Below are 25067 nucleotides of genomic sequence, written 5' to 3' on the forward strand. Positions count from 1 at the left end.
AATTACATTTAGACTGTGCCGTCATACCCCTATAATCTCATCCCAAGGCCCCCTCATATCTCTTATTGGAGTTTCTGTGTAGCGTGCTTGTGGGAATCAAGTATTGCATGGAAAGTATCATCTCCACATAATCCCTGATATGCAAATATTTTCTCATGAATGGCTATGCTTCTCCCAAGTTCCTTATTTTTCTTTGGTGCTTTACGGATTGAAGGCCCTCAGGCTTCCCACCCAAATCCCAAAGTCCTTACTCAATTTTTACTCAGTCCTTTTCTTGGGTAAAAGTCTCATTGACTTCAATGGGAACAGATGGTGCTCAGCACCTCACAGGGTTGGGCCCAATGGGAGTTTCTGAGCTGTAACTGAGTAAGGAGTTCAGGAATTAGCCCAAGTAGGCAGCACAGACTTCAAAATGTGTGTCCCCCCACCTTCCCCACCCGGTTTATGTGAAATACTACCCATTTGTGGTACAGATCCTTCTCCCAGAAATAAGTGGAAGCCTTCCTTTGCCACCACCACATATCTGAGGGCAGACTATCATCCTACAATAAATAAGGTTCTTGGGGAAATACATTGCTTCAAACTCCTGGAGTGAAAATAACAAAAGTAGCTGCTGCTTGAGAGAAGTAAAGACAATGAAAAATTGTATCTTCTTTAACTGTACAAGGGATAACTGAGTCCCTGCTAGACTTCGTTATCTTAGAATAGCTTGATAATTTATTGCCTAAAAACAAAATACGAATAACAAACAAAACAAAGATGGGCAAAAGTGGCTTGGAAATAAAGGAAGAGTTTAATATAGAAGTCAGTACATAGTTGGGTATTTTGACCATGTTGAAGCTTAAATTCTTTTGTTGCGTGTAGTGATCTTCTGTTGTGATCAGAAGTTATTTTCTTGTTTAATTCAGAGACACTATGTTTGTTCTTTCCTCTCTAGATGATCTGGATTTTCACATGTGTGGCATCTATCATTCTGGGTCTTGATTTGGGATTACTTGCTGGCCTTGTGTTCGGATTACTGACAGTTGTGGTGAGAGTTCAGTTGTAAGTAACACAGAAACAGAAAAACCAGTCAGTGCTATAAGTAAGGGAATTTAGAGAAAAGAAGAAAATGTATGTCTGAAAATCAGTCATATTTGACCATGAATTTGAAGTGAAAGAAAATCTACCCTTCTGTTTCTGAAATTCTGTTCATAGATTCTAAAGCCAGAAGGTACTGTGTTGTAGTTACATTGATGTAAAGGACGCATGCATTATTTTTGTGCTTGATCTACTCTATATTTTACCTGGCCATCTGTCATTTAGATACCCATGAGAGATCTTAAAAGGGATGGAAGCATTCAAAATAAAGTATAGGAAGATATGAGTAGCCATATTTTATCAATTACTATTCACTCAGCATAGAACAGTACCATTGGGAGGAGGGGGGAAAACATGTTGAGACAGATAACATTTTGGCATGTAACATTCTCTGCAGCTACTTATTCTGGGTGTCTTTATAAGATACCTGTAGAGTAGAAGACATGTGCAGTCATATGTGTGCTGTGTGACCAATCCTCCCTCTTCCCCGACCCTTATTGCTGCTTTAAGATTCCATTCCAAGGTTCACGTTTTAGCTGTTGACTATGGTTCTGGTGTTCCCTGCACTGCCTAGCATGGATGAGAGCAAACATGTGGAAGAGTAAGTGAACTGAATGGAGGTGATGGGTGACTTCACAGGATGTTGCTCCACTGCTCAGCCACCTCATAACTCTCTATTGCTGAATATAAGATAACACCTTTCCTTCCGCCTGGAATCCAGGAAGCAAAGCTGACATCAAAGCCAGTCCATAGCTTTGCTGTCAGGAAGTGCTTAAAAGTGGTGCAGTCAGTACGCTTGAGTCACCATAGATCAAAGTGCATCACATCCAAGCAGGGGCCTGCTATATCCAAGGGAATCCCCTGCACAACCTCCTGCTGGGGCTATTCCGTTTGCTGATTCTCACCATTCTGTAAAAGGTTATATGTAACAAGTCATCCCATGTTATACGTTCCTCAACTGAATGTTAATTTTACACCATATTTTCTTTTTGTTTCTGTTAGTCCTTCATGGGGTGGCCTTGGGAACGTTCCTGGCACAGACCTCTACAAGAACGTCAAGAACTACAAAACTGTGAGTGTTTCTGACTGGTTATTTTCCTAATGGCAGCCTGCAAGCTAAAGTGAGGTATGGAGTTCTACCTTGCAGATCTATAAAGCATATCTCCTGAAGATAATGGATCTCAGTGTAAAAACATCCATCTGGAGCTAAGTGGTCAGAACACATTGCATGCTGGGAGCAATAGTTTCTGGGAGCTAAACCTTTATATTAAAAGTGAAGGTAGCTAGCAATCAGCTCCTTTTTATATGAATTAGGTGACTACTTGGATTCTTGGCAAGTAATCAAACTGATGGTCTATTAGGCTAAGTTTGGGTGGTGCTGCTAGTTAGGTAAATGTAATATCCATGCTTGACCTTGAAATTATTTTGACAACAGGCTGTTGAACCAGAAGGAGTGAAGATTCTCAGATTTTCCAGTCCTATTTTTTATGCTAATATAGATGGATTGAAAAGCAGCCTGAAATCCACCGTAAGTAGTCTGTGATGATTTTGAAGGTTTGCTATTTATTTGGCTTTGGAATTTCTACAGCTGTTTGCCTAGATAAAACAAAAATCATTTTGATAACTTGGTCCTGTAGGTGGGGTTTGATGCAATTCGTGTGCATAACAAGAGGCTCAAAGCACTGAGGATGATACAGAAACTGATCAAGAAGGGAAAATTAAAAGCAACTAAGGTAAAGTTTAATTTTTTTTCTTCTCTTTGTTAAAAGGTTACTGTCATGGCTAATAGCTCTATATCAGGCAAGCTGGCTTTGTTTTGGTTCACATTGATGTGATGTAAGCTTCCATGTATTTTATTTTTAAAATAAAGAGGAGAGAGTTTTGACAGATCACTGTTATAGGAAGTATGGACCCTACATGAGACTTGGGAAGCTAGGGGTGAAATCCATGCATCAGGCCACTGGAGGCAACTACGCTTAGTGGTAATCTGTGTGGTGTAGCAAAGAGCATGTTTAGCTGTGTTCCCAGAAGGTGGCAACATTCACCCAAAAGACAGCAGACTGGGCTGTGTTAGATGTTCAAGAAGGCTAGATGGGTATATTTCTTAATGGACTCCCTGTAGTGTAAAAATATAATTAGTAAGGTCAAAAAAGACTCAAAGTAACAGCATTTTTTTTTAAGTACATCAGAAGCAAAAAGCCTGCTAAACAACCAGTGAGGCCACTGGATGATTGAGATGCAAAAGGAGCACTCAAGGAAGAGAAGGCTATTCTGGAGAAACTAAATTAATTCTTTGCATCAGTCTTCATGCTGAGGATGTGAGGGAGATTCCCAAACCTGAGCCATTCTTTTTAGGTGACAAATCTGAGGAACTGTCCCAGATTGAGGTGTCATTAGAGGAGGTTTTGGAACAAATTGATAAAGTAAACAGTAATAAGTCACCAGGACCAGATGATATTCACCCAGAAGTGCTGAAGGAACTCAAATGTGAAATTGCAAAATTACTAACTGTAGTTTGTAACCTATCATTTAAATCAGCTTTGGTACCAAATGACTGGAGGATAGCTAGTGTGACATGAATTTTTAAAAAGGGCTTCAGAGGTGATTGTGGCAATTACAGACCGGTTAGCCTGACTTCAGTATCAGGTAAACTGGTTGAAAATATAGTAAAGAACAAAATTGTCAGATTCATAGATGAACAGAATTTGTTGGGGAAGAGTCAACAGGGTTTTTGTAAAGGGAAATCATGCCTCGTCAATCTACTAGAATTCTTTGAGGAGGTCAACAATCATGTGGACAAGGGGTATCCAGTGGATATAGTGTACTTAGATTTTCAGAAAACCTTTGAAAAGATCCTTTATGAAAGGCTCGTAAGCAAGATAAGCTGTCGTGGGATAAGAGGGTAGATTCTCTCATGAATCCATAACTGGTTAAAAGATAGGAAACAAAGGGTAGGAATAAATGGTCAGTTTTCAGAATGGAGAGAGGTAAATAGTGATGTCCCCAAGGGGTCTATATTGGTATGAGTCTTCTTCAACAAATTCATAAATGATCTGGAAAAAGGGGTAAACAGTGAGGTGATAGAATTTGCAGATGATACGAAACTACTCAAGACAGTTAAGTCCAAAGTGGACTGCGAAGAGTTACAAAGGGATTGTACAAAACTGGATGACTTGGCAACAAAATGGCAGATGAAATTCAATGTTGATAAATGCAAAGTAATGCACATTGTAAAACATAATCCCAACTATACATATTGAATGATGGGGGCTAAATTAGTTGTTACCACTCAAAAAACAGATCTTGGAGTCATTGTGGATAGTTTTCTGAAAACATTCACTCAATATGCAGTGACATGGATAACAAACATGGGCTTTCAATCTTCCCCAATTTACCCTTGTGTCAGATTTAGAAAGTGAACGCCCACATTCTCCACCATGTCATAGGTTGTACTTCTAAGATGGGCTCTTGGGGTAAGGGTGGGCACCTCTCTTGTCCCAGACATCCTTCTCTGGCTGTAGGCATTGCTGTATTGCTGATTCAGAGCATGGGGTGCAGCTCTCTGGCTCTGAGTCATAGGGAGGCAGCTCCCTGTCCCTTCTGGCCATAACCTCAAAAAGAGACAACTAAGGCAGGATATGATAGAGGATAGAAATCATGACTGGTATGGAGAAAGTAGATAAGGAAGTGTTATTTACTCCTTCTTATAACACGAGAACTAGCAGTCAGCAAATAAAATTAATAGGCAGCAGGTCTAAAACAAAGAAAAAGAAATACTTCTTCACACAACGCACAGTCAACCCATGGAACTCTTTTCCAGAGGATGTTTGTGAAGGCCAAGACTTATAGCAGGGTTAAAAAAAGAACTAGATAAGTTCATGGAGGATAGGTCCATCAATGGCTATTAGCCCAGATAGGCAGGGATGTAAAACTTTGCTCTGAAGTGTCCCTAGCCTCTGTTTGTCAGAAGCTGGGTGTGGACGAGAGGGGATGGATCACTTGATGATTGCCTGCTCTGTTCATTCCCTCTGAAGCACCTGGCATTGGCCACTGTTGGAAGACAGGATACTGGGCTGGATGGACCATTGGTCTGATCCAGTATGGCTGTTCTTATGTTATTATAATGCAAGTGGCAGGAAGCTCGACTCTTTGTTTTGATGTAATTGTTTATTTTGTGATACATACTGAAATGGAGAGTGGAGATTCTTTTTCCAGCCGATGTTGCCCAGACACTTCCACATTCAGAAAAACTATCTGAGGTGTGTACCAGGCACCACATGCCACAGAGTTGGAAATCTCTATGTTTGGGTGAAATATAAGTGGATGTAGGAAAGGACCTGTGACTATTGTGACAAAGTTCCTCCTCTACCTTAGTGGGTCCTGCGCTTATTGGCAGATTTGTTCACCTCAGTGATCTTCCCCTCTTGTGGAACCCACAGTCTGGGTCAGCTCCTCCTGTGTCTGATCAGGAGTTGGGAGGTTTGGGGGGAACCCAGGCCCACCCTCTACTCCGGGTTCCAGCCCAGGGCCCTGTGGATCGCAGCTGTCTATAGTGCCTCTTGTACCAGCTGCATGATAGCTACAGCTCCCTGGGCTACTTCCCTATGGCCTCCTCCAAACACCTTCTTTATCCTCACCACAGGACCTTCCTCCTGGTGTCTGATAATGCTTGTCCTCCTCAGTCCTCAAGCAGTACACTCTCTCACTCTCAGCTTCTTGCTCCCAGCTTCTCACACACGCTCCTTCTCCTCTGGCTCCTCCCTGCCTGACTGGAGTGAGCTCCTTTTTAAACCCAGGTGCCCTGATTAGCCTGCCTTGATTGGCTGCAGGTGTTCTAATTAAAGTAGGTATCTCTACTGCCTTCTAGAAAGATCTTAATTGGCCCCAGGTGCCTTGATTAACCGGGAGCAACTGCCATTTGGTTACCAGGGTCCTATTGGCATCCAGTCGGGGTGGGCGGGCAAAGCCCGCCCACTTCTAAAGGGCCTCCCCCCAGCCTAAGGGGAGGACCCACAGGTCTGGGACACCAAATAATTACGGGGGACAACTAATGAAAAAAACAGGATCGGGAGTGAGGTCATAGGGCTAAACGAAGGGAACCCGATGGGGACACTGAGCAGAGAACCCCGGACAACGCCCACTGCTCCTCGAAGGCGTCAAGGGAGCCAGTGGACGCCGCCCAGAGGAACTCTGCCCGGATGCGTGAGCAGACGGAGGAACGGAAATAGGCCCTACAGTCGCAGGAAATCCCGTCGGCCAACCTCCTCTCCCTGGTGTTGTAGATGGTCAGTTTGGCCAGGGCCAAGAGGAGGTTGAGAAGGAGATCCCGCAACTTCGTGGGGCCACGGATGGGGAGCGTGTAGATAAAAAGGTGAGGGGAAAAGTGCAACCAAAAACGCAGGAAAATATTCAGGAGGAGCCGGAACAGGGGCTGCAACCTGGCGCACTCCAAATAAACGTGCGCCAAGGTCTCCTTCTCACCACAGAAAGGGCAGGTGCTAGGGACAGATGTGAACCGCGCCAAGTACACGCCCGTGCTCACGGCTCCGTGAAGGAGCCGCCAACTGATATCCCCGGCGGGCCTCGGGATTGGTTACCAGGGTCCTAGGGATTTGTTTAGCCTGGGGCTAACATACCTGTTTCTCAGTACTTTACTGTAGCCATCTGGCCTTGCCCCATCACACTATGTATCCATTCACCAGCCTCAGATGATCACTGAGAAGCCCAAGATGCACAGTTCTGTAGCATAGTGCACTGTGATATGACTGTATTGATCACTCACCTCTCTTTTTGGTGATATGCTGGGAAGGGGAAGTCCCTGGCACTGGGATGTGACTGTGTGAGACACCCAGGATTACACAGAAAGGGCAATGTACACATAGTGTCAAGTCTGGTAAGTGGACATACACCTACTCTCACTAGGGAGAGGAAGTCCTCTTGGCCCACCGAGAGCTGTAACCATCCAGTGCTGCATCTAAATGCTTTGAGGTGTATAAAGGTGCAATAAAGATCAATGCTCCGTCATAAACCACTGCAACATGGAAACTTTATAGAACATTGTGGCTGCTTCAGAATAAAAATGCATCTGGTCAGTACTCGTTATGGAGGGGAGCCATTAACTGCTGATAATGTGTAACTAACTGGACGATTCTCCTGATAAAAGGCAATATGTTCAAACTTGGGCACCTGAAGAGGATAATCAAATCGCAAATATGAGGTGTCAGTTTGAATCTTATCTTCAGAACTTGACCTATCTAGTGAACTCTACCCTAGAGTTATTTTCAGGGCCTGGGTAAAAGAAATCCTTTCCCTCCAGCATGCAGGCAGCAGTAGAACTCCTCCGTGGCTGCTACTATAGCCTTGGGGTTGAGGTTGGAGTGAACATAGGCAGCTGTGCCCACAGTGTGTTGGGGAGGGGAGGGAAAGGCCAGTGGATCTGGACACAGTGGATTACCTGGTCCTTCCTTTACTCCTCCTCATCCCTACATCTGTTTTACGAAGTTATAGACTGGCAGTCCCTTCAGAGCTGCATTCTGGTGCACAGAGAGTGCAAATCCCTTACAGAGGCTCCGTATATCTTGCCTCCTATATGCAGAAGAATTGCATAGGCTTTCCTGCCAACAGGGTATTCCACAGCTGCTTAAATGGGGCAACATTTATTGTGCTAGTTATAAAATGGCCATTTATACTAAGTGATTATATCAGTGTCCAAATGTGGAATGTAGATGTCCAATTGAAGTCCCCACAGTTGAAGTTGGGAATAAGTGTCATTTTTTGCCAGATATTATACTGCAGGATGCTAGATTTTTGTTTTCTTTCAAGTTTATATGATGAAATGTCCAGTTAAGTGACAACAACTCTTGACCCTTGGACTGTTATTGCAACAAATGTTATATATATAATTCAAAAATAAAAACATCAACCCTGAAGATTCTATAGGGTGAGGTTCTTAAGTGGAAGCTTGCTAGTTGTTTTCTGGACAGTGGTTTTCCCACATGGCTCTCCTCCCTTAATGAACAAAAACACAGGAAAGAAAATACACCGTATGCAGGGAGAAATCCTAATTATTGGCTCAGAATTGTTTCCATTGAAGTCATTTAGTGCAGGATCAGTCATATGTGAAGAAATGAGGAAAAAAATGCTTCAGCCATTATTCCTTAAATAAGCTAATATGGAAAAATTCCAAAATCTTTGTCCTTGATTAAGTGATATATTTCTTATATTATCTGTTCTGATTAGAATGGCATCATCAGTGATTCTGGGGCTACCAATGAAGCTTTTGAGTCTGATGAAGATCTCGATGATCCTGAAGATCTTAAAATTCCAACCAAAGAAGTAGAGATCCAAGTGGACTGGAATTCAGAACTCCCAGTCAAAGTGAATGTCCCCAGAGTGCCTATCCACAGTTTAATTTTTGACTTTGGAGGTGTATCATTCTTGGATGTTGTAGCCGTGAGGACAATGAGAATGGTAAGTCTTTTTTTTTTCTGTGCAGTATTAGTCATTGGTATGTTAGTTAGGGACAGTTTGGCTGAAATTAATTTTGAGTTTCTCAGTGTATGTTGGTTTGTGACATATCTTTCATATTTCTGTAACAACAGGTAGATTTTGGTCTATTTAAAAATTAGATTAAAAAAACTATAATAAAAATATTTTTAAGCTTGTAAAGACAAGCACTTAAGCATTAGAAAATGCCAGACTTAGGATGCCTGTGCAACCTTAATTTGGCCTCCTTGTGCCTATGCATTGCTACTATCTTTAATTTACATGATCGCATATTTTTTCCATGGGAACCTTGCTTCAGTCAGTGCACAGGATGGCCAGCGCTAACTTAAAGAGAAGCTATTCAATATTTTGTTTTATTCTCATTGTTCAATGTCTGGTCCCATGCCTTATTTACCACACACGAGTCAGACCTTGCCATGAAGAGAAAACTATTAACTTCCTCATGGACTTTTCTTTAGCACTCAGCACTGTAGTATCTGACTACATTAATATTAATCAATGTATGTTCACAACACCCCTGCAAGGTGAGGGGTATTATCCCCATTTTATAGATGGGGAACTGAGGCACAGAGAGATTAAAATGAAAAGTATCCACTAATTGTGGGTACCCAGTAGGTGACACATAGGATCTGATTTTTCAGAGAACTTAGCATTATATAGCACTTGGTATGTTCACAGCATTGACTTCAACTGCAGTTCTTGAGTGGTCAGCACTTCTGCAATTCAGATCCCAGGTTATTAAGTTGGACATCCAGAAAATGAGGAACAATTAGTAACTACCTGCAAAAAAATATTTTCTGTTCCTGTAATCCTCAGCCTTATTCACTATGCATCTTCCAACTACTGCAACAAATGAGGCAGGGGTCCCACAGACCATAGGTTCTCCACCTTTTTCTTTCTGAGGCCCCCCTTAATATGCTATAAAAACTCCATGTGTGCCACAACTGTTTTTTCTGCATATAAAAGCCAGGGCTGGCATTAGGGGGTAGCAAACAGGGCAATTGTTTGTGGGGGCCACACCAAAGGGGGCCCCCACAAAGCTACATTGCTCAGGTTTCGACTTCAACCATAGATGACAGGACTCAGGGCTCCAGGCTTCAGACCCATGCAGTGGGGCTTCTGCTTTCCACTCTGGGCTCCAGCGAGTCTAATGCTGGCCCTGCCTGGCGGACTCCCTGAAGCCTGCTCACGGCCCCCCAGGGGGCCCCGGACCTCTGCTTGAGAACCATTTCCACAGACAACCTTCTGTACTGCACAACCCCAGTTCATTCCCAGAACATGTCCATAGTGCCATGCAACCATAATCATAGATGGCACTGTCAGCTTTGCCTTTAATAATCAAAGTCTGGCCACTGACAGAAACAGCATACTGGAGTAGATGGACTTTGGGTCTGGCAATTCCTATATTCCTATGAATCAAAGAACACATGATTCGGGATTGTGATGCAAATGCTCAAAGGAAAATGAAAAATGTAACTAAACTTTGTGAATACAAATACTGTTTCTTAAATGTGTGTGTATAAGAAAATGTGTATTGCAAACTACCCCTTTTTTCCAGATAGTTAAAGAGTTCGAGAGAATTGATGTGACTGTATACATCGCATCACATCAAGGTAAACATATATGTACTATCTCTAATGCACAGCATGAAGGATAAAATAAAAGTAATAAAGGATCTGTGGATTGTATCTGTAGAAGTACTTTTTTAGTAAATAGAGTTAAAAGTGAACTGAACGGCTCTTTTAAACAAATAAATAGTTAATGTGTCTGGCTGTGTCTGCAGGGTACAAAGAAGTCTTGGGGAGAATTGAATTTAACATAGAGAGAACCTACTGTGATAGAATTATAGTTCTATAAATTTTATTGTTGATAATTGTTAATCTCTATTTTGACACTTATTTCTTCAATTATTTTCAAATTTATCAGTCTTGTAAAACTTCGTTTTTTGTTCAGACAACATTATAAGAAAGCTGGAACAATGTGGCTTCTTTGACGATAACATCAGAAAAGACATGTTCTTCCTGACTGTCCATGATGCTGTGCTTTACATACAGCATGAAATGATGCACAGAGACATCCAGGATCCTATTTTTGAAAAGGTGAGGGCCATATACCATTTATTTTTCTGTATCATACACTAACTGTAAATAGTTTTCACAGTTTGTGGTAAAGGGAAAAAGCTTTAGGAACTACATGAAGAGTTGTTTAAAAAAAGCAAAAGTTTTTCATACAAGGTGCTTATAAACCGGACAGCTTGTGTTGTATGTTTGATGGCCCGCAGATCTTTTCTAACTGTTTAGAGGATTATTAATTACTATAAAAAGAACGGTTGCTACTCTGAAATCACTAATTACTATGTATCATTTATATTGCAGTAGTGCAGGCTGAGGTCCCATTGTGCTAGGCACGGCCAGAGATACCCATGCCTACCGATGGGTGTGTGTGTGCGCGCGTGCGCGCAGAGAGAGGGCAACTGGCTTCAGCAGCTTTACTGAGCATGCTCAGTCCAACTAAGCAACAAATCTAGGGGAGGAGTATCTGACCCCACATGCCCATGCCCCACCCCCCACATCGCCTCTGCAACAACACAAAGATGTAGTGAACCAGTGCTTCCTGCAATTCCTGAGAAACTTTAGAACACTGAACAGATTGATTCCAATCCTCCATACATTACAAAGAGGCCCTAAAGTTCTAACTCTGCCTCTATCCAGTGCCAGTGCTAGCCCATTGGGGGCCCTAAGCAGGAATATTTTTGGGCCTCCTTACAACACACAATTAATTAATGGGGTGGGGCCTTGAACTGCTCAGGGCCTCAAGCAATTGCTTTGTCTGCTTATGCCGGGCACTGGCTCTGCCTACACTCATCTTAAATATTCAGCCTTGATTAAGGCCATACACTCCACCAGGGGCCTTCAAATTTTGTGACTGTCCTCACAAATACAACAGTATGGGGCCCTGAATTTTTGGTCATTTTTGCTTATCATATCAGACTCTGGAGGAGTTATTCTGCAGTATTTATGTATTTAGAAAAGATTGCATACCATTTTAACTAACCTATGGCTGCATATATGCAGACACTGAGTCATCACGAGGATTATAACCATGGCCTTCAGCATCAAAAGCACAAGTCTCTACCCTAACAGCTAAAAGAATAATTTTGTTAATTGTGAGTAAGCAGCAGGTTTTTATAAGCGGAGGCAGTAACACCAAGGCTTTTCATGGCAACATAACTTATATATATAACTTTATTGCAACATTCATTTTGTTCACAATACTTGTTAACCTTTTCTGTTAAGATTTCACTGATGCAGGAATCTAAGGAACCAATAGATTTCTCAGAAACAGGCAAGCTTGATGATGAACTTGATGTTCAGGAGGAGGTATGGAGCTATCCTTTTAATTAAATAAAGCATGTGTCCATGATGTATTCATATTTATCTTAACTATAGCAGCATGAGTGGTGCTGACATATGGGGCCAACCAAGAAAAAATAAAATAAATCAAAACAAAACAAAACACCATAGCCTTGTGGGCTTTACAGACTGTGGCAGCCGACTGGCTGATCCAGGGAAAATATTGACTGTGACGCCCAAAGAATGGGTTGTGGGATGCCCAAAGTCTGCCCTCCCTCTTCACCTACCAGTCCATGCTAGTTAGGGAATTCAGTGAATCTTTTTTGAAAGTGTAGCAGGTGCCACATGTATTCACACTTCTCCAGCACCCACAAGGTTTTATGCCGGCTTCTACCCTACAAAGGCTTAATGCTTTCACCTGAAACTGCTCTCCTCATCCACCAAGCACCAGCCAGTTCTAAAAGCCATAATTTACCCCTAACATTTTCAAGTTACCTCAGGGACTGAAGAAGAAACAGCCTAACTCCAGATTGACTGTTTTGTGTTCAACCTGCTACTTGACAACCAGTATTTACTGGGTGTAGGTCATCTCCCTGGTTGACTACTGAGATGAAGCTGCCAACCAGAGAGATGGCTTCAGGTTACAGCCTCTTTTAAAATTATTTCCTGGCAGACTCAGTCAGGGCCGGCTCCAGCTTTTTTGCCACCCCAAGCAGTGGTGGGGGAGAGGAGGGAAGCTGATCGGCAGCACTTCGGTGGCAACTGAATCGGCCTGCTTCAGTCTTCTGCAGCGGATCTTTCACTCTCTCTCTTCCTCTTCGGCGGTACTTCGGCGGCAGCTCAAAGAGGCGGAGAGGGACTGAAGGACCCACTGCCAAAGACCCGGACGTGCCGCCCCTTTCTATTGGCCGCTCCAAGCATCTGCTTCCTTAGCTGGTGCCTGGAGCCGGCCCTGGACTCAGCCAGCCAGCACTGAACTCCTTGGTTGTATAGTAATATATGTGCAAAAGTTGTTTGTTTGTTTTAAATATGGTGTGTACACAGAACTAATCACCCATTTCCCTCTCACCATCCCCCATCTTTTAAAACTTATTTCATTAGGCAATGCGCAGACTTGCTTCGTGAAGGAAAACTATTACTGATATCTTGGACTCCATGGCAATATTCAGGCACCAATACTATATAAGCGTCTTCTGCACTGGGACTTGTCTTTGCACTTGAAGAAAACACTAATTTCTTTGTCTGAACTCTGCAGATCTCTATACATCTCCAAATTTTGTCTATTGACATGTAATCCTTGTAACAGTCAAGTCTGATCAGAAAAATTTGTTCACAGAATCAGCGTTGGCAAGATATGGGAGGCAGATCATCAGAACCACTACAGAAATTGCAACTAGTTTTAGGGTTTGTTGGTCTGTGTATATAACCCACAGGTATATCAATGCATATAGGAAAAAATAGCTTCTTCATGGTAACTCAGCCCCAGAGGTTGAGGAGATTGTAAGCTCTTCTTGGAACTGCCTCTTATGTATTTGTATTGTGCCTAGCACAATGGAGCTCCAACCCTGATGGGAAGCCTCAAGGTGCTACTGTAATACAAATAATAAATTCCTCACAAAAGAGAAGCAATAGGCAGTAGCAGCCCTAGGCCGTGACCTAAAAAGGATCTGCAATCCCATGTAATTAGTTTTGCAGGACGTTAACACCGCTGCATTCAACAACACACGTCTTTAAAATTTATCTATTAGTCATTCAAAATAATTCCTGGGTTTGTTGCAGTATTACAGTCTCAATATAAAAAATCCCTTATATAACAGAAATGGAGGTAAAATTTATTTACTCAAAACTGTTTACTATATTGCTATAAAATGTTAACCATATATATGGATAAGGCTCAATAAGAGGGACTATTGCCTAAGAGTCTTGGTTCATTAGTGCTATTTTTAGTAACTCATGGACTCCTGGTTAATAATCATTACTGAAATTAAACATATCTAGATTGAACAGTACCTTAGTCTACAAATAGTCCCATTGAAGTTAATGGAATTTGTGGAACAGGCTGCTGTAAACCTGGAGCAAAGATCTGACTTAATATCTAGGTTGGTTTTTGAAATGGGATATAACAGTATCAATGGTTTAATGAAGAATTATCTGCATAAACTGTTTCATTCTTGTAATGCTCTACAAACTGCTTCTATTCTTCTAAAAAATGTGGACTTTTAAAAGTTATGCTACAACCCCTAGTGCAATAATTTACACAAAATTTAGGATTACAAGAAAACACTTAACTTCTGTTTTTAAGGCTTTATATTGGCTATGTAAGAAATGATTGTTCCCATGTAATGATTATATGTTTAGATGAAAAATTACACAAATTGTTACATTAAAAATTAAATTAAATTGTAAATAAATTAGTTTTTAAAACTGAAATTCCTTGTGGCAACTACCAATATACAATGTTGAAAAAACATGCCATAAAAACCATACGTAGTCCTTACAATACATAGGTTTCTAGATTACATCACATTTATGGTCTAAACTTTGTGATCATTTTGATATCTCCACATATTGAAAATTACAGCGAAATAAAATTTGTAATTAAAGTATCACACAAAATTTCCAATGGGACCAGCCACACACACATTGCACACAGAAAATTACCACCATCACAACTGGCATTAACTGGCAGTCTCAGCTGGGAAGCCAAGCACTAAATAGCATAGATTATATCTCTGAGAACCTTGCTGAACCTCCATTAAAGCCAGTTGATAGACCCCCAGTGACCTCACTGACAGCTGGATTGGGCCTTCACCCAGAGATGGTCCTTTTTCTTGCAGAGCTGAAACACTGGCATAACAGTGTGATGCTGTACTTAGCCTATGGATAAACAAAGGGTTTCAAGGACAGTCTAATAGGCTACTACTTTCAAAAGCACAAAGGGCTCAGTCCTGCAAGGTGTTGAGCGTTCTCATCCAATCCAGCAAAACAAAAGCACATACTGAAATTTAAGCAATGGGACTATTCAAGTGCTTAGTGCTTCATTGGGTCAGGCTAGAGTGCTCTGCACCTTGCAGGACTGATCTCCACATTCACAAACTTGCTCAGAGCTTGCCACTGCTATTCTTATGTATGTTGATCTGAAAATGGTTGCAGAATTGAGTTTCAAATAAACTGCCACTGATGTCAATGGAAGTGCTGTGTCTGCAACAATGAAGGATCAGGCCAATTTCCCTCAGAAACTTTACTTCTCATCAACTGTTGTCCATTTTATATACCTTTATATAAAAGAAACTGTAAACACTTACATAATACTGAATATTTTGATTAACTTGAAAATTGTTAGAAGCTATTTGGGCTTTTATTTTTCTGAGGAACATGTAGTAAGGAATATCACAAAATAATAGAGTGGCACTGGTAGAACATTTTTGTCCTGCTAGAGATGGGCTGTCACTCTGAAGTTTGAATCCTGATCCAAACTTTCCTCAAATGTAAATGGCTTTAGATCCAGTATTTTGGTTTGGCTCTGTCTTGCACTTTTGCTGCCTGAGCATTTAAGAAGAATAATAATAAAATACAAGGATATTTCAAAATACATTTTCCTTTTAAAATATGATTTTTATTCAGGACGAATTAATGCAGAATGGGATTATAGGACAATTATTCACAGTCCTGGGCTGCATGTACACTTATTATCTGAGTCATGTTTGTATGTATTTTGAGTTTACTGGTACAGTATATTTACAGTTGTCCAGATAAGAATGTTCTCATGGGTTTCCATTACATTCTTAATTTAATACACCCATCCAAGCTCTAAGAAGAACAACAATAGACATCATGAAGAAATTTTCGAATACCTCTGTTCAATGGGGGTGGGGTGGGATGCAAGGGGAGACATACTAATTTTTATATGAAGGATACCAAAGTAAAGTATTTTCCAATATAGCTAAAACCCTGCAGAACTTTGCACTCATGCATAAACCCCTCAGAAGCACCGCTGGATATACTTGTTTTTCAAGCATAATACAGGAATGGCATTTTTCTAAGCATTTTGTGACTATTAATACTGTTAGATCTCTGTACGTTCAAGATTTACCTTGAAAGAGAGAGATTTTATTAATCTTTTTACCATCTAGAAAAGGTGCTGTATTTTACAGGAATGTTGTCAGTGACCTACGGAATAAACATTGTGCATACTGAAAAATACTCCTTAGTGTTGCATTTATTTTTCTCTGTCTTGCTCTTTTGTTACTTCTTGTCATATGTTGTCTGGAAGACATAAATGCACAATGTGGAAATAGGGTTCTTATTTCCCCCCATATTTTATCTTTTTAGTGTTCTCAGAAATGTTATCACTTTCATTCCGGCTTCCCTCACTGCAGGGTCTTCAGTGGAGATCGGATTGGGCAATAGTCACTGGAAAGACACCAACTGAATTGAATTTAGTGGGAATTGTTACTATTTTGACCTTAGTTGAATTTACAACACACTGCCATGGGGCGGCTCTAGGCAGCAGCAAAGCAAGCACCTGCTTGGGGCAGCTCATTTGCAAGGGCAGCAGGGATCCAACATGGGAGCTAAGAACCAACAGGGGCCCCTGGGAGCTGTGGTTCCTTGGTTAGCTCCCTGCCTATAGAGCCAGCCCTGGAGCAAGGAAAGAACTACATTTCCTAGCATTCCCTTGGCCACTACCAACAGGAAAGGAAGGGAGAGGGAGTGAGATAGTTGAGACCTCATGCTGCAGCTTGCTGTGAATGGAGAGCTGCACTGTGAAGAGTAGGGATACCATATTTTAACATTCAAAAAATAGGACACTCCACGGGGACGGAGGGTAGCCCCACCCTGCCACCATCCACTCCCTCAAACTGCCCCCCACAGAAACCCCAACCCATCCAACCCCCCCTGCTCCTTGTCCCCTGATCACCCCCTCCCGGGACCCTGCCCCTAACTGCCCCCCAGGACCCCACCCCCTATCTAAGCCTCCCTTCTCCTTATCCCCAACTGCCCTCTCCTAACTCCCCCCCAGGACCCCACCCCCTACCTGTCCCCTGACAAACCCCTGGGACTCCCATGCCTATCCAACCACTGCTTGTCCCCTGGTGGCCCCCCAAACCCCTGACCCATCTAACTCCCCTTCTCCCTGCCCACCCCCCCAAACCTCTACCCCATCCAACCCCCTCCCCCCCACTGGATCCACGCAGCGCCAGACATGCTGCTGCATACATGCTGTCGTGCTCCCTCGCAGAGCCACAGCAGCCCCCTCCCCCCCCCCCCCCAGCACCTGCCTTCCAGATTTGAACATCTCAAAATTCAGGAGTGCTCAAGCTCAATTTGGACAGCTGTTACTTCATTTCTCCCAAATCAAATATACTGATCCACTGTAACTTGCTGTAGAAAAAGTAGGATAAAATTGAGCAAGAAATGCTTCCCAGTGGTTATTAGACCTGGAATTGCTATTTTCAACACCACTGCCTTTTTGTTTGTTTGTTTGTTTAAAAGGAAGACAGTGATATTGCATTGGCAAATTCCCCATAGAAAGAAAGACTGGAACAAAAGAATAATAAAGGCACCTCAACTTTTCCTCATTTATGGAGGACAGCCTTATAGGCATCCAGATATCCTCCAATCACACAAGCTGAAAATTGTTCCACTTTACTGCAGTTCTCTAACCATATGGGAGCCAATCCTGTCTGTGTTCTGTGAATGACCTGCCCTGGGAGCAAGTTACCAGTGACCCAGGGCTGCGGTGGAAAAAGGGTGCAGGTGGGGGGGGAGGGGAAGAGCCCAGGGCTGGTGCAGCAGATGGATGCGGCGAGGAGCCCAGGACTGGGACAGGGGGCAGCCAAAAATTTTTTTGCTTGGGGTGGCAAAAAACCTAGAGCCGGCCCTGACACTGACAAGAGAAGCTAACAGGCTCCCCTACTGTTAGTTGCCCCCTAGATAGATCAAAACACAGGCCGCTCGTGAGCAGATGACTGGAAACAGCATCAGCCATGAGCCCCCTAAAAGCTGCAGAAGAGCTGCTGTGGATTCGTGACTCGGCAGTTGTGGCCACTCTCTTTAGCACCATCCGTAGACCCTAAGGTGACTTCTCAACGATCTTGTGCAGGAAATGTCTCCACACACTGAAACTCCTCCAAGGCCTGCCTGCAGGCAAGATTCCCGTCATGGGAAGTGGGTATCAAAGGCCAGGGGAGGCTGAGCCGCCCCAAAGAGCATGGCCCCATCCACTTCCAGACCTCCTCCGCTTGCTGCCAGGCCCTGTGGCTCGGGCTAGTCGGGGGCTGGCCATCAGCGAGGGACTCCAGGCAGGTGAAGCCGGTGCTTGCACCACCTGTCCACCAGTGCTGGGTGCTGTGCCACCCACCTGGAGCTGGGAGTGCTTGGGCAGCTGTGTGTGTGTGGGGTCCTCGGGGCAAGGGGGGGGGCATGGTCTCAGGCAGAAGGACCAGGCCAGGGGCTAGCCTCCCTGAGCCCACAGTTCACCTGCCGCCCATGATTCCCATGGCTCTTGAGAGAGAAATAGGTGCTCCCTTCTTTGTCCTCCCCTGCACTTGCAAGAACTCATTGCTCCTGTTATGTCTGCAGAGGCCTTTTGAAAGCTCCACATCCTGCCTACTACCCATAAGCGCAAAGCCTGGACAAATGACTGTATCCTACTGAATTTCTATACAAAGTTAGACACTGCAAATATAAGTTAGGCTCAGAGAAAAATTACAAGAGGTCCCAGAGCAGGGATCAGCAACCTTTGGCACGCGGCCCGTCAGGGAAATCCGCTGGCAGGCTGGGACAGTTTGTTTACCTGCAGCATCTGCAGGTGTGGCCAATCTGTGCCGCTTCCCACAGGACCCATTGGCCTGGAACAGCAAACCACAGCCACTGGGAGCTGCGATTGGCCGAACCTGCAGACGCTGCAGGTAAACAAACTGTCCCATCCCGCCAGCGGATTTCCCTGACAGGCCGCCTGCCAAAGGTACCTCTGGGCCAGGGATCGGCAACAAGAAATGTGGGAAGAAAAATAACAAAATGAGAAATTTGGAAAAAAAGCCAGGCCAATGCAATACAAGGAAAAATATTCCAACACAGATATACTGATTGGGCAGGATCAGAATGGGAAGTCTAAATGCTGAAAGACACCAAATTGTGAGGAACAGACATCAGTGCAACGTGCAGGGCTGGCTTTGGCTTTTTTGCCGCCTCAAGGGCTGGTCGGACCAGCAGAGCAAAAAAAAAAAAACCGTGCAGGATGGCCAGAGCGTGAGTGCAGGGGGAATCCCGGCTGGTGCCTGGGAGCCAACCCTGGCAACGTGGCAGGACAAAAAAAGCCATTAATTCTAGGTAGGGCTGTCTAACAATTAAAAAAAAATTTTCATTAATCACGAGGTTAACAATATAGTTGCAATTAAATCACAGTTTTAATCGCACTGTTAAACAATAATAGAATACCAATTTACATTTATTATAAATGGATGTTTTTCTATATTTTCATATATATTGATTTCAGTTACAATGCAGAATACAAAATGTAGCATGCTCACTTTATATTTTTTAATTACAAATATTTGCACCGTAAAAAAGAAACAAAAGGTAGTGCAATCTACAAGTCAAAGCATGAATGGACATACAAATGCTTACCATATCTGGCACATATATACCTTGGAACCTTGGCTACAACAGTGCATGCGACCACCTGTTCTCACCTTCAGGCGATGTAAATAAGTGGGCAGTATTATATCTTGTATATGTAAACAAACCTGGATGAACAAGAAGGAGGACCGAGTGGACTTGTATAGTTTTACAGTTTTATTTTTTAGTAGTTATGTGGAAAAAATAATTCTACATTTGTAAGTTGCACTTTCATGATAAACAGACTGCACTACCGTACTTGTAGGAGGTAAACTGAAAAATATTATTTCTTTTGTTCATCTTTTTTACAGTGAAAATATTTGTAATCAAAAATATAAAGTGAGCACTGTACACTTCGTATTCTATGTTGTAACTGAAAACATTTGAAAAGATAGAAAACATACAAAATATTATAAATTTTAATTGGTATACTCTTACCGTTTAATAATACAATTATTTTTAACTGAGTTAATTTATTTTGCTTAAATCGCCAGAGTTAACTGTGATTAAATGACAGCCCAAATTCTAGGCTGCAGATGCACAACACACCTAAGGTAGCTGGTGACATTCCCTTAGGTGACTCCTGCAAAGGAAATACCTTTGTGTGTGCACCAGAAAGATCCCGACAAACCCCAGCGAGGTCAGAGAAGAGCTACAGGATCCCGCAGGCCGGGCTTGGTTCAGACAGCAGAGCTGGAGCCTGGGGAAGCGCTGCCTGTGAGCCTCGGGGGCATGTTGCTCACTCACTGCCAGGCCTGCAACCTTTGGTGTTTTCCATAATGCACCAGCTGCCGGAGCCGCGCGATACGGGGAGACTCTCCTCACTGAGTCAGAGCCCAGAGTCCGCGTCTAGATCACGCAGCTGCGCACAAAAGCCCGAAAGAGCCACTGGAGGGACCCCGAAGGGCTCGCACCCGGCCGGGCGGGGCCCTTGTGGGACGCGCCGCCGGATCCCACACCAGCCCGCCCCGCCCCGCGCGCGGCCCACCAGAGCGCCTCCGGCCCCGCTGCCGCAGCGGAGAACAATTCACGGTGGGACTCCAACTCCCAGCATGCCACGGGCCAAGACAGGCCTTCAACGAAGAGTAAACGTCCCAACATGGGCCGTGGCGCCCGCAAAGCATGCTGGGAACTACAGTCCCCGGGCCGGCCGCAGTGCACACTGGGAGCCGTAGTTTACACGGGACCTATTCGTTCTGCCCGGGCACGCGCGGCTCAGGTCGGTTCTCCTTTGACCAGACCAGACCCCCTCCCATCCTCGACAGCACAGCTTCCGCTCCCACAGTGCCCCGCGCCGCATCATGGACCACAATGGTGAGGAGGGGAGAGGGAGGGAGCCGCATTTATACCCGGGCGGGCCCGCCCCGGGGCACTGCGCGGTCCGGCCGGCCACGGGCAGACCCCCATGGGGTGAGGGCCCGGGGAGCGGCCTGGCGCACGGGGCCTAGCGCGGGCTGGACCCCAGCGCCGCCGGCCCAGGGTGTGGGGTGGAGGGGACTCGGCCGGGCCTCGCAGCCCTCGCGCCCCCCAACCCCCACCCCGACAGCGGCCTCGAGTCTCACCGGGCCCCGCCGCGGAGCAGGCGCCGATCCCAAGGCCGCTGTGACTGTCCGCCCGGGGGAGCAGTGACGTGGGCGCAGCCCCAGGCTGTGAGACTAGGTGCCGTGTGGTTTGTGCGGCGCCCTCCGCCGCCCGCGTAGCCATGCGCTGGGGTAGGGACGGGGGTCCCGCAGCAGAACTCGCCCAGACGTCACTGCCAGAGCAATGGCCGAGGTCCTTCATTTCGGGCTGAAGGATCGGTCCACCTTGTACTAACTTAGCAAGGGACTCTGGCTGTTGGTGTGTAGTTAGCAGAGAATGGGCAACACCTGGCTATATCTGCTATGCTATGAGTATGGACTGTTTGTATAACGTGCTGCGTTTTTTGTAACTGGTTCTCATCCGTTGGTCTAAGAAGCAGGCAAGTCAGTAGGGATTGCAGACTAATATAAAGATTGCAGGTTCAAATATGCAGTGTACTGTGCTGCTCCTTTGGCAGCATATTCCATGCATTTTACTGGATGTGTGGGCCTGAGAGGAGCATTTAAAAATCAAGGTTTTGAGTAGTAAAATATCAAGATTTTTCTAAAATTTATCATAATGGCATTGGTTAAAACTTTATTTTCTTATTCTGCTTGCAGCATGCTATGTTGATGTCCTCAAAGTTTCTGGCACAGAAATACCTGAATTGAACACTGTTCTTTACCTGGTTGCTGCAAATCCTCCTTGGATGCACACCTTTTTGTAAGTGCTGTGTATATATAGCTTGGGTTTGGGGATTACTTTGAATGTAGCCTAGAGTTCATCACTAAGGCTAAGATTTAATCACGGGTATTTTTAGTAGAAGTCATGGACAGGTCACAGGCAATAACCAAAAAGTCATGGCAAGTGACTTGTCAGTAACTTTTACTAAAAATACCACTAACTGACTCTAACCTGCTGGAGTGGAGGGGCAGTGCATCTGGGGGTGGGTGGCAGCCCAGAGCCCTGCTGATGCTCGGAGGGAGGGTAGGTGACCTGTGGCCCTGCTGCAGCTCCTGAGTAAAAGGGGGGGGGGGGGGAGGCCGGGCTGCAGCATTAGAGACGGGTGTGGATTAGCCACTACAGCTGTGGAAATTGTGGAGGTCCTGGAAAGTCACGGAATCTGTGAAAGATTCGCAGCCTTATTCATCTTGTACAGAAACAAGTGACTAAATAAGCTACGATTCTGTTTGCTAACTGATGATTAATGAATGTGTTGGAACACAACTGAAAAGTGAAATTTATAAAAACTCTTTCATGAATTTGAGTGGGCTGTGGTAGCTTTTATTTGGGTCAGAACTGTGACAAGAGACTCAGGCACGCATAGAGATGTGTTAATTTGTGGTGTGACTCCATTGACTTCTGAAGTCAGTGGAATTACACCAGACGAATATGGCCCATAGAGCTTGAGATAAAAAATTAGACTGACAAATTAGACCAACCAATCCTTCTATTTCAGGGGAAGGCAACCTATGGCATGTGTGCCAAAGGTGGTATGTGAGCTGATTTTCAGTGGCACTCACACTGTCCAGGTCTTGGCTACCAGTCCGGGGGGCTCTGCATTTTAAATTTAATTTTAAATGGAGACTCTTAAACATTTTAAAAATCTTACCTACTTTACATACAATAGTTTAGTTATATATTATAGACATATAGAAAGAGACCTAAAAACGTTAAAATGTGTTACTGGCAGATGAAACCTTAAATTAAAGTGAATAAATGAAGACTCAGCACACCAGAGCACAAGTCCAGTGGGGCTGGAGGAGCGGGTAAATGGTGCTGACTCTGGGAGGGGGTCAGGGCTGGGGTTCAGGGTGCAGGAAGGAGTTCAGGGTGGTGGCTCAGGGCTGGGAGTTGAGGTGCAGCCTCTCACTAGGCAGCAATCTAGCTGTGTCATCATGTGTGTTTGTTGCTGTTTCAGTCTTTAAACAAATGCTATTCACAAGATGTTACCATTTTCATTACAGACAAGTGAACTCATTATAGAAAGAGGTATATTGTACCCCAACAAATACAAACAGTAGCATCTAAACTATAAATGCATCTCTTCATAATCAGAAATTTGCATGGATAATTGTGTTAAGACGACATGATCAAAAGGAGTACCATTCAGTGTTCCACCATTTGCACCCATCATGTAGGAATGAACATTTAGATTTAATGTTACCAACTGTACAATTTAGTGCAAAATGAATACGAATTGATCCTATGATGTTATACTACTATAATTTTTTCAAACAGAAGTATACACCTTATCTGTAATCTTACAAAAGCATGAAGACAAGCACACAGAGAAGTCCAACTTCTTTAGAAAGATTCATGCAGACTTAGCAGCTTTTGCCAACTCTTGTTTACAGTAAAGCTTGCAATACTGAATTCAGACAAGGAGCTTAAACAAAAGGGAAACAAAAGTTGGATAATTTGAGGTTTGATTTCTTTGAGACTTTGTTATGTTGCAATTTTGGCTTATATGTTTAAAAACACTGACTAAAGGCCAATAGCTTTCTGTGGTATGAATTAGATCAAATAAAGGTTTTTAAAGCCTTTGTCTGGTATTGTAGACAACCTGCTATATACAAGTCATTCCATTTATGTTCCCAAAACATTTGGAAGCTTTTTTAAAATAAGGTTAGGTGCTGTTCTGAAGCCGGAGCGTCTGCCTTTGACATATAAAGCATGTAACCAGATTGTGTGCCCTTGGGCAGTGGAACACTGGAATTTGGCTAGTGGACAGACAAAACCTACTTTGAATTGTAAAGGTTTTGCTTGTATGTTTGTTTTTGTCTTAGCCTTTAAGAAACCTAATATGTTGATTAACTTTTGGAAGCTATAAGCCTGATGCCACTGAATCAGACATGAAGAATTACAACTCCTGCTCTGAAGACAACCTGTTTATTTTTTAAAAAACTATTTCAGATGGGAGGCAGCATAGAGGATACAGAGCCAGAGTTTTTCAGTAAGGCAGGGAACAATAGGAGAAGAGAGGGGGCAGGAGGGAACTAAGAATCCCTTCTCCCCACAAAAACTGGGAAAATACACAATAGTAGTCTTCATTGGATTTACAACCATAGGGCAACAACTAAAAATACTGTGCATGATACATTGAATGCTCTTTTAAATCCACTGTAATAAAATATTAACTTCTGACATGTTCTGCAAATTGGACATTAAGGCATTCCAACAATATAACCATTAAGATTCAATCCTTTTAGAGTAAAAAAACCAGACTATTAAATCATGTCTTAAAATTTGACATAATACAGCTCTCTGATGAAGTCTTTATATTTGGGAATAAAAAACTCTATTGAATACACTGGATTTTAGCAAACAAACAAAGCATCTTAGAGCATCTATGAGAACCAAAAGCTTAATCCTGTGAAAAGCAGATATCACAATCCTTTAGGGATGGAGTTGTGGGCAGTCTTACCTAGTGGCCGGAGCAAGCATCCAAAGCAGGGCAATGGAAGCAAGCGTCAGAGGCTGGAGGCCAGAGCCAGAAGTGGGAGCTAAGTATACCAACTGAAGGCTTGTTTACACTTAAAATACTACTGCAGCTGTGCCACTATAGTGCTTCAGTGAAGACACTACCTACGCTGACAGGAGGGGTTCTCCCAGAGGCATACATAATCCACCTCCCCAAAAGGCAGAAGCTTGGGTCAATGGGTGAATTCTCCCATCAACCTAATGTGGTCTACACCAGGGGTCAGGTCAGTTTAACTGCGTCATTCAGGGGTATGGATTTTTCATAACCCTGAGTGATGCAGTTATACTGACCTAATGTCTTAGTGTAGACCAGACCTAAGTATGAAAGCTCAATGATAGATAAAGTTGCTATATATACCTAATACAACAATTTAGGTCTTAATTATTCATGTGTTACTTGAATACTGCTAAGTATGGACAAAAAAATCATTCATCACCATCCCCAAAAAGATTTAGATTTTG

General features: G+C 43.5%; 4 protein-coding genes across 11 annotated transcripts in view; 3 read left to right on the forward strand and 1 right to left on the reverse strand.

Moving 5' to 3' along the window:
- The window catches only part of SLC26A4 (solute carrier family 26 member 4), a 33397-nt gene extending 19557 nt beyond the window's left edge, over positions 1–13840 (forward strand). Inside the window, exons 13-21 of the mRNA XM_050925552.1 lie at positions 938–1044; positions 2083–2152; positions 2516–2608; positions 2718–2813; positions 8320–8550; positions 10145–10199; positions 10540–10685; positions 11883–11966; positions 13041–13840. Of these exons, the coding sequence (XP_050781509.1) occupies positions 938–1044; positions 2083–2152; positions 2516–2608; positions 2718–2813; positions 8320–8550; positions 10145–10199; positions 10540–10685; positions 11883–11966; positions 13041–13064 (906 nt within the window). The 3' untranslated portion in view covers positions 13065–13840. The remainder of the gene's footprint in view (positions 1–937; positions 1045–2082; positions 2153–2515; positions 2609–2717; positions 2814–8319; positions 8551–10144; positions 10200–10539; positions 10686–11882; positions 11967–13040) is intronic.
- The window catches only part of COG5 (component of oligomeric golgi complex 5), a 482330-nt gene that overhangs the window by 431133 nt on the left and 26130 nt on the right, over positions 1–25067 (reverse strand). The gene's annotated exons all lie outside the window — the stretch shown is intronic.
- The window catches only part of DUS4L (dihydrouridine synthase 4 like), a 140105-nt gene that overhangs the window by 72192 nt on the left and 42846 nt on the right, over positions 1–25067 (forward strand). The window contains exon 1 of one of the 3 annotated variants that reach the window (XM_050926052.1): positions 21750–21845. The exons of the other annotated variants lie outside the window; for them this stretch is intronic. The gene's annotated coding sequence lies outside the window, so the exon portion shown is untranslated. Of the gene's footprint in view, positions 1–21749; positions 21846–25067 lie in introns of those variants that run through there. 3 annotated transcript variants of the gene reach the window in all.
- The window catches only part of CBLL1 (Cbl proto-oncogene like 1), a 169460-nt gene continuing 165230 nt past the window's right edge, over positions 20838–25067 (forward strand). For 3 of the 5 annotated variants that reach the window (XM_050925842.1, XM_050925861.1, XM_050925870.1), the window contains exon 1: positions 21841–21958. Coding sequence is in view for 1 of the 5 variants with exons in the window: in XM_050925812.1 (XP_050781769.1) it covers positions 20864–20876 (13 nt within the window). In the remaining 4 variants the exon portion in view is untranslated. Of the gene's footprint in view, positions 20877–21840; positions 22226–25067 lie in introns of those variants that run through there. The other 2 variants (XM_050925812.1, XM_050925852.1) reach the window with 2 other exon arrangements.

This window comes from Gopherus flavomarginatus, chromosome 1 (genome assembly GCF_025201925.1).
Source record: "Gopherus flavomarginatus isolate rGopFla2 chromosome 1, rGopFla2.mat.asm, whole genome shotgun sequence".
Lineage (NCBI taxonomy): Eukaryota > Metazoa > Chordata > Testudines > Testudinidae > Gopherus > Gopherus flavomarginatus.